Here is a 14988-nt window from a genome sequence, read left to right on the forward strand (position 1 = left end):
GCAAAACACAAAAGGTAGAGCTGAGGGTAAAAATACATTCAGCACCACCGAACATGAAAGGGTTCTGTGTGCAGGCAGTTTATGTCATACCACACTACTCTTCCACATTCATAATAGCTTTTAGAATGAAGTACATATTCACTTTAATGAAGTAATTAATTTTAATGGTATCTCTCGGAGTCAGAATCGTCAGTTTAGATTTCTGCAAATTCAGAATGTTCTTCTGTAAACACCCTTAACTGTTGCCATATTCAAAATGCCAGAGATGGAAAGTTTTATCATGGCATCTGTTAGGATTATGCGTGGAAAGGAACATTCCATGCGCACACCTGAGCTCCATATGGGAAGAGCCTTTGTGCTGATAAATACTGTGTTCCTATTCATAACAACGGTGTGTAAACCTGGAGGATTAAAGGTACTGGACTTCCCTGACTCTGGAAGTGACTTCCCCTGCTAGAGCAGGAGAAGTAAGGCAACACGCAAGAGTGTTTGTAACAGATAAAACCATGCTGAACAACATCATTTTTCAGCCACAGCATGGAGGCAGTGCTCTGAAATACCAGTTGCATTTCTCTTCTCTTGAAAATAACTGACTGGTTGAAGCAACCTTTTACCTTGGAAAGAGGCAGGCAGGTCTGAGATTATCAATCCTTGCATTTTTATTCTGCTTTCTAGCTGCATGAAAAATAACTAGCAGCAAGGTAGAAGGGACTTCTTTGTGTTATTTTCCTAAAGCTTATAAAACACATAAAGAAAGCAACAAAAGGAGCTAGGCTTTTAGAGACAGGTATTTTGGTAGATATGATCTGTATCCTTGGGAAAGAGACGGTATTTCCATCTATTCTTTTCATGTCCTACCTGACGTACCGCTTTCGAGATCAAAGATGAAAAGTGTGAGAGAAATAAACTTGGAAAAAACACTTGTTCTGCTTCATAATATCACCAAACTGTGTTGCAAAGAAATCAGTGCTCTTTGCTGTGTGACAAGCTGTTTGAAGTTGCAGCTGCCATTTTCAGAATTAAGGGCTTTAGAAAATGGAGGGTGTTTTACCTTTTTCCTTGCTAATACCGTGCCTGTTTATGAACATTGCCCTTGTTTACCTGAGACAGAAGTGTGCAGCATCAAGCATTGCAGTACATCGAAGTATAGCTAGGAGAATTAGGTGGTCTTCTCCTGGGTGCAAGAATGCCAGCAATCCTACACTGTGATTGGATCTATGGGGACATAAGCTTCTAGATATATAATTGCGGCTTTAAGTTTTTGAATACGGTAATAACATGTTAATTGTCAATTTTTTAATGACAGAATAGGTTAACCCCATTACTGCATCCCAGGGGTAAAGTTAACTCGCACTATATTTGGAAGTTACCTTATAAGCCTGTCGGACTCCTCCATTATCTGCAATATTTTCTCCTAATGTGCTTATTCCACTGACCTGTAAAAGAATAATCATTCATTTACTCTATAGTCAGTAACATCAGCAACCCTAAGAACCTCCAGCTGAAGCACAGTCATGCATCACAGACAGTCATGTCTGGAACAGAAGGAAGCAGTGACTTTGTGCTGGGGCAAAGAAAGGAGAGAATGAAAATAAAAAATTAATAGAGTAAAAGCTGTAGATTAGAATAGAGAGAATATATACGAATATAACATGAACAGACTATGGGCTGCTGGGCAGAACAGATGCTAGCAGGACCGGCAAAATACAGTAGCAAACACCAGATTTCCCTCTCCCTTGCAAAAAACACCTCACGGGGTCTGGCAGCAAAAGCAAACGTGGGCCCAGTTCACCATCAACCCAAGTGCACACAGATATTGCTGGTTTTCTAGGCTACACTAGTATCCCTAATTGCCAAGAAACAACCCTTGTATCTTACTTCCAGAACAATTATCCTGTAGCATATGGGGTTTTATGCTTATCGTCTGTAGAGACTCTCCATTTACATTCATTATTTTTCCGTATAAAAAGCCAGTGGTGTGGAAATGGTTGTTTTTACTTACATTTTGTCCTCCAGCCAGCTCCCATGTGTAGTTCCCATACTGATAAACCATGCAATGAGACTGCTCCTTGAAATGCATAGCTGAGAAATTGCTCCACCAGTCAAGCATATTTCCATCTTTATCAAAATTCCTGCCTGTATGAAAATCCAAGAAAAAAGGAAAGTTTTGAGTGAGAGTATGTTAGAGCAACCGTTCTTCCCGTTTCTTTTTAATGTTAGAGCTGCATTTCCTCCCCTCTTCCTCCTTTGATTGAGATGGTCTGTGCTACAGAGATTTATCAGAAATGTTTTTGGCACAGTTGATTCTCCTTTGGCACAAGGGAATGAACAAGGTCAATTGCAGTCATTTCATCTCTATTCCCTATTATTCCGTGATTTCCTGTTCAGTCAGCAGCCCTGAATTTAGTTATAGCACTAAGGCCTAGTTTTATTTCAAACTGGATTATACAGAGATCATGTAACAAAACTTATCCCCACCTCTGAGGTGTCTTAAGTGCTTATGCTGTGTGTCCATGTGACAAAACTGAGGTTCATGGAGAATTAATGACTTTGCCACAGCAGGAAAAAGCTGAAATTGCAGTTCTGGTGTTTGTGTTCTCAGCTCTCTGGCTCGAGCATGCTTTTTATTTCTTATACATGGGTTTTCTTCAGTGTGTTGGTGTTATGTTAATTAAGTTTGTGCAGATTACACATAAGCACACAATACAGCCTCGGAAATCTAGATCCATAGCAAATAAAAAGCATGCTCCTGTGATTTCAAGACACTACTGACAGCTCTTCTATCCCAAGAACGTAGTTCATGGATTTCATTTTACTTTAGGAGCCAGTGTACCTGCTTGCATTGTATTTCCAATCTGACGATGCTGTAAAAGTAACAGCTTTTCCTGAGAATTGTCATTACCTCAATTTATTTTTAACATCTGCTTTCTTCTCGTGTGACCTGCTTAGTTCAGGAACGCTCACTGCAAAGCGTTCACCAGAACATTCACAGTGCGCCCGTGGTGCTCCCAGACAGTGACTGGGCGGGTGCGTGATGGTGTGCACGGCTGCTTCAGTCACTGCAGCGTGTAGCTGTCCTTTCTTACAGTGCAATGAGAGCAACTGGAAGAGTAATATTTTCTCAGTTATCTTCTCACCATTGTCATCAAACCCATGAGTAATTTCATGCCCAATAACCATCCCGATCCCTCCGAAGTTCAGGGCTTGTGGTTGGTGTTTGCTGAAGAAGGGGGGCTGTAGAATCCCGGCAGGAAAAACTGCAAAGAAGGGAAGAGAGAGGGAGATACTGTAAGGTAGCTTTATTTTTGCATACTTTGCAGACAGATTGTTTGCTTGGTTTAAGGATCAGGAAGGAACATAAAATATAAAGTGATTAGAAACAACATCATGCCTCCTCATGTGAAATTGTTTCTCTTGATAAACGGAAAATGACAACTTAATAAAGGTTTAATTTAGCACATCTGCAACTACAATATCTCCTTGTTTGAGAACCAAGCATCATTTACATTTCAACTTTAGCCTAATTTGGTCTATAATGTGTGCTGCAGTAAGTCAAGAACAAAATGTTTAGTAACTGTCTTTTGGAGATAAGTACAGTTTGTGTTTTAGAGCCATTTTATAGGGGAACTAATGGATGTTTTATTGCTTTGTTTTTGTTAAAGAAAGGTTAGCAATCATATGCTGATTACCAACAATACTCAGTGTGTAAAACACGCACAGCAGTAATTCCTACAGAGCACCAAGTGCACTTGGATGCCAGTCTCGGGGGCAGTAGGAGGTCTGTCCTTCTCCAGTCTACTGGCAAAAGCCTTATATAGAATCAATGGGATTTGGTCTTTATCCCACGTACATAAGATGACATGCATATATACTTCTGGGGGAATTAAGACTCCAAGCAATTAATCCTCATAAGATACTTTCTAAGGAGTTACTGAAATTACATAGCAAATGTTTCATGTAGAGACAAAAACCTTTTTGACTATATAGAAGGTTTTATCCATACAATTTTGGGGAGAGAGATATAAGACAGAAGCAGGAAACAAAAAGTAGTATGGAAAATGATTTTCCTCAAACTAGAGACAGGAAGAAACAGGATTTAACTGACATTACACTATTGTGGGTAGTTATGCTTGGATTTTTGGCTTGCATAGTCATCTTCAAGTTGCTTAAACCAGTTACTTCCATATTACTTCTAAGGGCCAAGTTGTAGAGGAACCAGTCTTCTTTAAGACCTGAGTTCCCTGCCTGGAAAGCTGGCTCACAGCTGATTAGAATCAGCATAAAACCACAGGGGATAAATAGGGAGCCTGAGCTTGCCTATGAGTAGAGCTCTTGGATGGTATGTGCTGGCAAGCTAAAGGGGTACCCTGCTACGGCTGAAGGACTGGTCACAGCTTTTACTGTACCTACACTATGGAGGTAAGTGGAAGCTACACAGTAGAAAACAGCTCTCTCTGATGAGGCTAGAGGGCTAAATTATGAGCACTTTGGATGTTTCTGCTTTTAGCAATTAAGTTTTCCCTTGTGATGGCTGGGTGGGTGGGTTGTTTTCCATTTCTGGCCTTTGCCCTGTGAGCAGGATACAGTTGCTGTCTGGCCTAAAAAAGGCACAGATTTTTTCCTCTGACAGTATTTGGCAGTGCTTGTATAGTAGATCTTCTTGGCAGTCTGGGAATTTGAATAAGCACTACTTAGTAGAATTTATTTGGTTCTTCTGCTGTTTGGGGTGCTCAGAATTCAGCAAGGGCTCTACAGCACCTGCAGGCTCAACCTGAACTTCTGGCCACCTGCGCCAGCTCAGAGCTCAGGGAGCATGGGGAGCCAGACAGGTTTGCTATGCCTTAAGTCGGAAGATCTTCTTCTCTGCTAAGAACAAGAAAGGTCAGCCTAGCAACTCTGCAAAACGTTGCAGAGCTGACATTCTGTAAGCAGAGGCAGGTTTCTTTAGTCTGGTATGCCTCTTATCAATACAATTTCAGTACCATCTGTACAGATAACCATATAGGCAGCTCTCCAGTTTGCTATGAGGAATGTGGAAACATGAGTACAAACAGCCCAGAACACACTGTGAGCATTCTCTGGTCTCTGAAGCTGGCACTCATATAGTAGCAGTTACTGTCTCAGGCTTTCAAACATAAGGCCGTTCCAATTACAGTATATAAACTACGCCTGCCAAGGGTGGGGCGGGGAGGGGGGAGCTGAATATTCATCAACAAAGCCACTGCTTGAAAAGAGCAGCCTGTCTACCTTGCCCAGAATTTCCATAAGGGCACAGGTCGGTTTGCCTCTGGATAGCAGACTTGCACCCTTGTGGTGCAAAAAATGATTAATTAGTTCCATGCAGCTGTTTAAAACTGTTGTAAACCTACCTATCTGGTTCCGATTGGGGGAATAGAATGCATTGACCACTGCAGCTCCAATTATCCATCTAAAAATAAATGTTGCACACAGTTAGTCATGATTTTTTTTTAGACATTCTTTTTCATTGAGCTGTTAAGGTTAAAAAAACACAGGCTATGTATAAGGAAAGGACTGAAGTAAGGAAGAAGGGTGCTGCTGAACACAGCTGTAAAGAAATACTAATACCAGGAAATAACTGGTGTCTCATTTATGGGCACCTTTCATCCAAAACAATGACAAGTTAAACTGAGAAATGCTTTTGCTCTTGAATGTGCAACAGCCACACTGGGGTGGAATGTGGTAACCATTTACCAGCTCATCTTAACGCTATCTAAGTTTGAGAAGAAATGAATAGTTTGCATTCAAAAAAAAATAAGCATTTAGAGGACATTTTGAGCAGCAGAAGGCAGTTACTCAAATTGCAAGTTAAGACCAAACTTTGAAAAATTAAAACTGAATAATCACAGTCAGACACATAAATGTCTGCATTTGGAGTCCAGTATTTCATAGATAATGAGTATTAACTTTGAGAAGTAATTTTGAAGTAGGCTACTTCTGGAAACTTTCCAATAGCTTGATAACTCTTTATTCTTTGTATTTCTTTCTCTTCCACCTCTGACATACACTTCTAGTCACCTTGCTCTCATGAACCATGCAATATCAGTCTGAAGCTATGAGCTTATGATAAGTATTCAGCAGCATCAGCCTAAGATATTCTTCTTCCCGCACCTCTCGTCCTTATAGTATCTCGTGATGCGCTAGTTGCTGTATCTGCTGTTACTTTGACATAACTGCTTGTGGGCTGCTTTGGAATGGAATCCAATTTTCTGCTTAAGAAATACAGCACATGTTTAATCTTTCAGTTTTTGAAAAGCTGGTTGTTCTGGACTAACAGAATAGAGAGGACTGCTCATCCCAGCCTGGGAACAGGAATAAGTGGTAGAAATGGGTTGTGCTGATATTGCCGCTAACCTGGATGTAACACATGCATAGAGAGGGAGCACGGATCTGTTCCTGAATTTGGGGGAGTACTTGAGAATTTTTCAAAACAGTTTTGTTCTGAAGGCCAGTCTGTTGTGAAAATGCATTCTTGGTCCATAAGCTTCTCCTTGGCATGTCTGACATGAAATATTTGTAGCTGGCCAGGTAGCTTGTAATAACTAACCCCCCCCACCCCATTCCCCCCAAGAAGGCTATGATCATGAACAATGGCTAATTTTCTTAACTGCAATGATTAGCTAATAATATCAGCAATATTAATTATATACTCTCCTTCAGTTTAATTAAACAATGATCTGGAGCGATAAGTGGGTTTGTCTCCTTGGGGAAACCCTTCAAGCTACTGGAGAGACATCACTAGAAAGATGTTGTTTGTTACATGGAAAAAGCGCAAATTATTTGTATTTCATATATTGTCAAACTACCAGGCAAAGAAGGCATAACTCATGAAACCATGAAAAGGTTCCCACAAACGTGCTTTAAACCATACCTAAGATGAGCAGAGGTATTGGGAATTTTGGCTAGAGGGCTACCATCTGTCTCTGTAGGCAGACCGTAAAAGGCAGCAGTGATCTATAACACAGTTTGTGGATTAAGAACACCAGTGGTGTACAAGAATTCTTGCTATGAAGAGCACCATGATCGATTCCTCAAGAAAGGAGGAAACAGGGAAAAAAATGCTCTGGTATTTAGCTGACTGATCAGAAATCTCCCTTGGTGAATTATTCATCAGTAATTCACTGGAGGTTTCTGAGTGTCTGCATTGTGTGCTCGCAGTTTGAGTTAAAACCACTTCATAGGAAGAGGGATAGAAAAAATGAATAGGCTTTGCAACAATTAATTTGACTAATGCTTCCCTTTGGAGGGCTTTTGTTTGCTTGCTTATTAATAACTGTTATTTTACATTTTGTGAAGAGGTGTTTGAAATTCTTATTGGAATCTACTTTCCTTTGTCTCAAGACATTCTCTTCCAGCATTGCACAGCCTGGAAGCCTTACATCAGGTTGGTATTAGCATCCTTACTTCTGCCTTCCATTACAGTGCACCTGTCACTAATGTATTCAGCAACAGTTTTGCCAGGCAGCTTCCTGAGCTAGACACCTGCAACACAGTTAACTGGACTACTAAAAGTTCGGATTGGCTAGCTCATAGCTCTGGAAATCGGGTCATATTCCAAGGCATTTGTTGCTGAACATGAAAGCCAGGGCTTCTGGGATGTATCCATGTCATGGACTTGGCAGGAGCTCCACTGCACTTGAAGGACTAGAGGGGTCATCCTGGTGATGTTGTGTAGCAATGCTCCTTACTGGTTAGTGATGCCAACTGCTCACCTCGGAGCTGTCAGTAACAATTTATGAACATGCTACTTTTTGGTTGTTTTAAGCCTAGCACTAGCTGAGGATTTGCCTAAGAATAGAGAACTGCAAGGTAACAGCGAGGGCAATGCAGGCTAAGGCCTGAGACTTACTCAAGATGCATTCAAGGAGTCAAAGAAGGGATCATGAAGCAGCCAAGCCTGCACCTATGGCAGGCACTTCCTGAAAAACACGTTTGTACTTTACTAGGCGCAGTGTGAAGTAATCTGCTGGAAATGGACATAAATTAGATCTGGTGCTCAACTTCCCCAAGACTGGGCACATTTCCAGCAGAATTCTGCCAGAATATCTTAAGCTTTTTTTCCCCTGATTATCAATTTTTAGAAGTTCCATGATATTGCTTATCTTGCTTCCTCCTTGCTGAGTTGTCAGAAAGATCTGTCACTGCTTTAGTGTTAAGTAGCTTCAACGTAATATCTGAATGTGAAGCAGCTTGATGAAGGATTAGAGAGATTCCAAAAAACTGGATTAATTCCTACCACAGGAGTCAATGAATACTTGTTTAATTCCAGGAAGTAACTTGGCAGATCTCAGACATCAGTGTTCTCGCCTGTCCACAGCATATGACTTAAACACAATAACCCTTATTTCAGAATTTAGATTGTCTGTAGCATGCAGCCTGGTAACTTACATGTCTTGGTCAACTCTCTCTCGAAGTTTTTTCAGGCTCTTTTGGGCTCCAGCTCTCAGGTTTTCCAGAATGTTTTCAAAGTAATTGTATTCACTGAAGTTTAACTAAAGAAACAGATATCCAAGTATATTAGTAAGCTGTGTGGAAAGAGGAGTTCCTCATGCCACTGGATGTATCTTCTAAAAATGTTTTGATTGCAAGGTATCACTTAATAGTTAGCTCTTTGCATACATTTATTTATAATACGTTCAATGCAGTCAAGTTTGTATGCTGTCCAGTCACTTGGACAAGTGGCAAGAAAATAAGTGTAGGCTTTTATACTCTGGTACTTACTGAGGTATGCACTGCATACTTACATTGGCATATTCCTGATCTAGTTTTTCATTCTGATCTTCCAAAATGTAATCTGGATAGCCAATTTGTTCTTTAATTGCCATTGCCTAAAAGAAGAGAGTTTAATGTTTCATCTTAATTGTGGGGTGGTTTTTGTTTGGTTTTTTTAAAGTTTCAATACATACAATAGTTCAAATTCTTTATTGCTATTATCCACCTGTTTGTGAGAAACTGAATGCAAATATTTAAAGACCTTGTTCAAACACACCCTATTGCCTAGTGAGACGATGAGGTGTGTTTTGTTTTGGTTGTTTTTTTTAATATGGAACTTAGTCTTCCCCTCATCTGGTGTCCAGCCACTATGGTAGACTTGCAGACCCTACAGCACAATCCAACAGGGACTGGGCTTAACCCTCATCTAGTATTTTTTTTTTTCTTCCTTGCTATTGGAACAGTGCTGGTGGTCCTAAAGTCAATGAAAAGTTTTCTTCAGGGGACTGCATTGTATTCAGTTGTCATTCTAGTTGATGCATTGGGTGCCATCTTCTCTCCTCAGGACTCATTAAAGGAAATAAAAAATGTATCTGAGCTAACAAAGGATTAAAAAGAAATGGACAGTGTAATAGAATAACAGATAACAGGATAGTGAATATCAAAAGTCTTTTCCTCTCATTTGTAAAGGAACTGGGAATAGTGATGCTACAAAATTCCAAAGATTTCATATTCATGACAGAATATTGAAGTTCTCTATCTCTGACCTTCTCACGAGCCTTCTCTTTAGATGCCTCATCCATCCACTGTAACTCATCTAAAGTCTCAATGAACACTTCACGAATCTTATCTATTAAATCTCGGACCTAAAAGAGAGGCAGTAAGAAATTAATCCTTTAAATGCTATTTTTCTCAGGCACAGCTAAGTAGAGGTGAAAAGCTTCCGACTGAAAGATGATGTCCCCAAATTCTATGCTTTAAAACATGGTAATCAGCATTTAAAAGAGCATCATAAATGAGTTCTTATGCCTTCTGACTCTTGGCTGACTGATATCTTTAACAGATAAAATAGGCTGGGAGATCAGATGGAGGGGAACAGGCACTGCAGACACTGTGGATGTACAATAGTATGAAGGGTAAACTACATACCATCCTCTTGCTCTCACCAGCAAAAGTCTCCCTGACGTACATTGCTCCCACTGCATTCTCCATGTTGTTGTTGACATAACTCACGCACTCCCTCCAGCGGGCTTCTTCCAGTGTTGTCCCATAAAGTGCCTGCGATGCAAACCACCACAGGATTAATTCTGCCTACACATCTCTTTGTAAATCATTGCCTAAAGAGGAGGTTAACCTAAGACAAAAGTTTCTCTTGTTGCGATTGCTGTTCTTAGATTTGTTTGGGGATTACATGACATAATAATGTCATTGTATTGACAAGGACTTTCTGGTGACTGCAGGACTCTCTTCCAGCACTATGTGCTAGTCTCTTTAAGAAGAGAGGAAATACCTTCCTGTAGCTGGCCCGAGCATCCTTGAAACGCCGACTCAAGCTGCTGACTCGATCAATTACCAGTCGCCAAATGAGGTAGTTCTGGATGGTGCTGTGGGGGAAAGCAAAGCTGAGTTTAATCCCCTGTAAAAAGCAACACTAGTGCAGACAGTCAGAGGGGGAACTTAATTTTGAGGGGAGGTAAGAAAGCAACTGGTTGCTGCCAGTCATCAGTTTCATAGCCAGCCTGTTAAGTACAAACAGTCACCTGTAGATGCTAACTGTAGAGGCATCCAGACCGAGGACTATGCTACCAAGTCTGTTCAGGGATTCATTTATTATTTTTCTTCCCTTCTAGAGCGTAACAAGAGCTAAGCCTGTGACATATTTTTTTTTTCCTATTTAACCTTTTCTAAGCGTGTGAGCAGGTGAGACACCTAGTACCACAGTACTTTGGGACCCTAGGACCTTAGAAAACATGACTCATATTTTACAGTGAAGTGGTGTCACTTTTCTCAGAGAAGCTCTGGCAGAACTAGCAAGTGGGCCCAATAATTTCCATTTCCACAATACTTCCATAACTTTTGTCTTTGATATTCTCTAGTTTCTTTACCTTGCTGAGTACTTTGAGATAATTGCTTTCAGCTCTTGCAGATAGGGCATGCCATAGACAACAACCTCTTCTTCTGGGTCAACCTGAACACTCACTGAAGACATGACACCTTGGATGAAGAAGGTCCAGTTAAATTCCTAGGCAGACAGAAAGACATATACCAATGCCAGGAGTTTAAGTGCCTTAGTAACTGTCTGGACTTCATACAGTCTATGGGATTGAATGTAGCTGTAGTGTTGTTCAGTAGAACAATGCTTTTTAAGAGCCTCTGAAGACAAGATTAAGAATGGGAATGATTTTATACCTCTATTTGTTGCATCACTGATAAATTCACAAAGCCATTTCCAATTGGCAGGGTAGTAAGAGGAGGCTGAAAGTATTAGACTGCTCATTAAACACTTACATTCAATGCAAACTTCTCCTGCAGCTCTTTTAAGGTCATTTTGTTGTACAACAAGGTTACATCATGCCTTTCTTCTGCTGGGGTAGTTGCCTGAAGACATTCACAAGGTCATTACTACAATCAACTGACATGAGTGTCAATGGCTGAAATTGCATGCATGCACATATACACACTCAAATAATACGTGAATAAAACAGTTTATTTTGGAAATGAAAGCTCATTTGATGGTGTCCAGTACTGCTTTCTAACATTACATGACATTTCAGGAATGGAACTTGGGCCCCCCTGATTCAATAATGTTTCAGCAACATGTTGAGCCAAGTGGTTCCCTCTATCCTCTTTAGAATGGAAGACAGCTTTTTTTTTTGAGTGCTATAGACTTCTAAGGATGCAAGGGAGCTAGCCCTGCTGTTATCATAGTGTACCTTTAGCAGAAGATAGATTATCCTGCTTTAGGAGACTTACAAAAATAAATATGGCTAGGACTAGAGCAGACACAGCAGCAGTGTATACAGTAGACATAATTACACACACAGAGGCTCTGTTTTCTGGGCTGCTCATGACACAACAAGTCGTCTTCCCCCTGCTTTCTTCTAGGCCATGAATTTTCTGCTGTGTTGAAAACTGCTGCACAAAAGACTCTCACCCCTTGCTCTCCCCAACATCCTGAGAAGTTCTTGATTGCTGTACTCACATTTGCAATCTCTGTTTCAAGCTCCATAACCTTTGCCATTTCCTCTTGGACAAAGGAATCGTCTTTAGACACATTCTTGTCTTCCCGGATCATTTTGGCAATAGTGATCATGAACTGCAGGTAAGCTTCTCTCACCTGCACGCAAGAAACAGAACACACGTAGCATTGTGAAAAGATTTGCTGTCTATCACTTCTCATTCAGCAAACCATTCTTTTTGTTACTTTAGCCTCACAGTGTGCTGTGAAGAAGTTTGGCCCGGGGGCCACAGCCTCTGCCCTTGTCTCCAATGCCACCATCCTCACTCCATTTTTATCATCTTTTTTTCTACTATAATAGATACTGCTGTAATACCTAGGACCTCAGTTCATCCTGCAATACCTTGCAGTGCAGTTGCCAGTCTCAAAATACACAGTGCAAGCAACACTTTCTGCTTCCCTGTGCAATTCAACTCTCTGGCATTCTGGATTAGAATTACCACTTGAGCAAAGAGAAAGCTCTGTGCTTTGAGTTACACTGTGGGAATAGTGATCCCTGCTAGCCAAAGTACCAGGGTAAACATGGAAGGTTTAAGTTCTCTTAAATTAATACCAGAAGTCTTGTAAACTCTCTGCTTTTACTGTCTGAAAGAAAAGTTCTGTCTCAGATAGTTCCTAGTGATACCTTTGCTTTATTTCTAATAGCAGAGTATGGCTGTAATTTATGCCTCAGAATGGACCTTGAAAAGATACTTGGCTGCTGAGGGAGTGCTGATCTCTGATGCAGGAAAGCTTAATACTACCTATTCTTCTTGCATACTTTTCTTCCTTCATAGACCTTGGAAACTAGATAAATACAGGAACTGTTGTGAAATTGAGTCTGGGCACTTACATGATGATGATTTGTGTTTTTTAGGCTGAATGCTGAGGCATTAATCAGGCCAGACTCCCACAGGCCTCAGTATGAGTTTTGCCAAAAGATGCTGGACTAAGCACAGGGGGAGTTTGGGTCATCAGAGTTTGGTTCATTGTCTGTGGGAAGTGAGCTGGTAAATAGCAAATAAAAAGGGGTTGTGTCTCCTCCTTATTCATTAAGATTAAAAACACAGCTTTAGCCCTTCTTCTTTAGAGCTTCAAATTAAAACTGTATTAAGTAGTACTGGTTTTCTTTTGCTAATTTAGGATTCTCTATGTACTGTACCTGATTTTCTACCTCCTACAAGTCAATCTAAGTCTGATTTTCATGCAGTGATGTATAAATGTCCCTCTTTTCTACTGTAACTGCCACTATATAGGTGAAACTTGGAGAACAGAATCCTAGTTCCAGCAGCTATCCGCAGTTCCCAGCGCAGCTACATGGAGGTTGTTTTGTATCATGAGACAGATGAACAGAAATTGGCGGTTTATAAAGGTGTCCAGAAGGTGTGGAAACAATCTCATAAAAATGTCATGGGACTATATTTTAGACTATATTATATATGAGGATAGAGTCAAATACATCGAAGTAAGAAGAAAGCTAGTCTCACTCATGTTTCCATCTGCCTTTACAACCATCAGACAAAAGAGTCTAAAATGCCGATTGTTGTCTCTCTGTATTCCCTTCCATTCGTGTTAGGAAAATTAGTTTGATGTTAGGCTGCAAATACTCTTTGTTAGTATGACATAGTTGAGGGGGGGGGGGTGGGGTGGAAAATGTACTAAGCAGTGTTTTCATCTTGGAAACTGATAAATTATCCGGCTATGTTTGCAACAGCTTTCTATGTATTTACAGAAACCCTCACATCTTTGCTCTGAGCATTGGCAGAGAAAAGCAGCTAGAAAATAATCTCTTAACATTTTCATGTGATTTTGGGAAAGGGGGGAGTAAGTGGCAGCAGATTCTTACTAGCTGAGTATCTGTTCTATTGATATAGCTTTTGCTGCTCCATGTAAAACACTTTTTTTAGATTTTGTAACTTTTTTCCCCTGAATGGACACGTGAACAATTCTGAGTATTTTGGTGTTCAACAAAATGTATTTTGGGGTATTGTATGTTCAAATATGATCCAGTATGACAGTTCTTCTTCCATATCTATAATCCATCTTTCCAGTATCTTGTAAAATAGTATCCAGAACCAGTGGCTTTAAAAGAAGATACAGGCAAACCCAAGATAACCTGCACTGAAAAATGTGAACCTATCCTTCCAAATTAGAGACTGTTTTAAGCTATAAACACGATGATTTTATTTTCCATAACTTTCTCATCTGTATGAATTGGCCAGTTCTGGGAAGGCTTGATATTTATACAGTTGTTCAGTTCTTTTTGTAAACTTTACAAGATTTTGGCATAATTAGGAAAAAAATGTAGCAATGAATGTCACAGTCTGATTGTTACATAACATGAGGAGTCATATATTTGAGTTTTCCAAAACACAGGGATAAGTAATAAAGTTTTATTAGCCCATAGTAAATAAATTACAAGGAATACTTACTCTTTGATAGTTTCCCCCATTAAAGTAGTAATCCCTGGATGGCATTCCTAAACTTGGCTGGTCAATCTGAAGGAAATCATACATTTCTTTAGTTAGGGATGAACAGGAACTGGTGCTGTCCAAAGGTATCCTTGAAAGGCAACACGAAATGCTGCATGTGCCATCCTTTCAGTGTTGGAATGAGAATAGTACACTCTTACCAAACAATCAAAGAACTTTAGCTTTTTAGGAACTGGGGTGAGATGGAAGGTACATCTTCTGTCTCTGGATTTCTAGATAAGGACAGGCAAAATCTTTCAGTAACCATTGAGATCTAGGAATAAATTTAAGCAACTTAGGAAAGAAGTTGCTTGACTTGAGGGCTAGACTTCGTGCATAAGTGTATACGAACAAACTCTGAAATACTATTTACATGGTTTAAAAACATGGTTTCCTGCTATATGTTAAACCTCACCATCATTTTGCAAGTCACAAGCATTTACAACCCCAAATGCTGTAAATCAGCAAAGGTCCATTGATTTTAATTTCTTTAACTGAAGCAAAAATTACGCTACCATAAAATGTTTCCCAATGTGACTTTGAGAGAGATCTGCCACTTGGGGTACAGAA

General features: G+C 40.1%; 1 protein-coding gene across 4 annotated transcripts in view; it reads right to left on the reverse strand.

Moving 5' to 3' along the window:
• MMEL1 (membrane metalloendopeptidase like 1) overlaps positions 1–14988 on the reverse strand; it is a 48295-nt gene that overhangs the window by 4922 nt on the left and 28385 nt on the right. For 2 of the 4 annotated variants that reach the window (XM_087755093.1, XM_009460870.2), the window contains 13 exons: positions 14380–14445; positions 11933–12067; positions 11239–11328; positions 10836–10972; positions 10241–10334; positions 9880–10008; positions 9498–9596; positions 8763–8846; positions 8407–8510; positions 5370–5428; positions 3138–3257; positions 2003–2136; positions 1371–1436 (listed from right to left, as the gene is read on the reverse strand). In XM_087755093.1, coding sequence (XP_087611219.1) covers positions 1371–1436; positions 2003–2136; positions 3138–3257; positions 5370–5428; positions 8407–8510; positions 8763–8846; positions 9498–9596; positions 9880–10008; positions 10241–10334; positions 10836–10972; positions 11239–11328; positions 11933–12067; positions 14380–14445 — 1317 coding nt within the window. Of the gene's footprint in view, positions 1–1101; positions 1216–1370; positions 1437–2002; positions 2137–3137; positions 3258–5369; positions 5429–8406; positions 8511–8762; positions 8847–9497; positions 9597–9879; positions 10009–10240; positions 10335–10835; positions 10973–11238; positions 11329–11932; positions 12068–14379; positions 14446–14988 lie in introns of all 4 variants that reach the window. The other 2 variants (XM_087755095.1, XM_087755094.1) reach the window with 2 other exon arrangements.

The sequence above is a fragment of the Nipponia nippon genome, unplaced genomic scaffold, assembly GCF_047370975.1.
Source record: "Nipponia nippon isolate SJK-2023a ecotype South Korea unplaced genomic scaffold, ASM4737097v1 scaffold_19, whole genome shotgun sequence".
Taxonomy (NCBI): Eukaryota; Metazoa; Chordata; class Aves; order Pelecaniformes; family Threskiornithidae; genus Nipponia; species Nipponia nippon.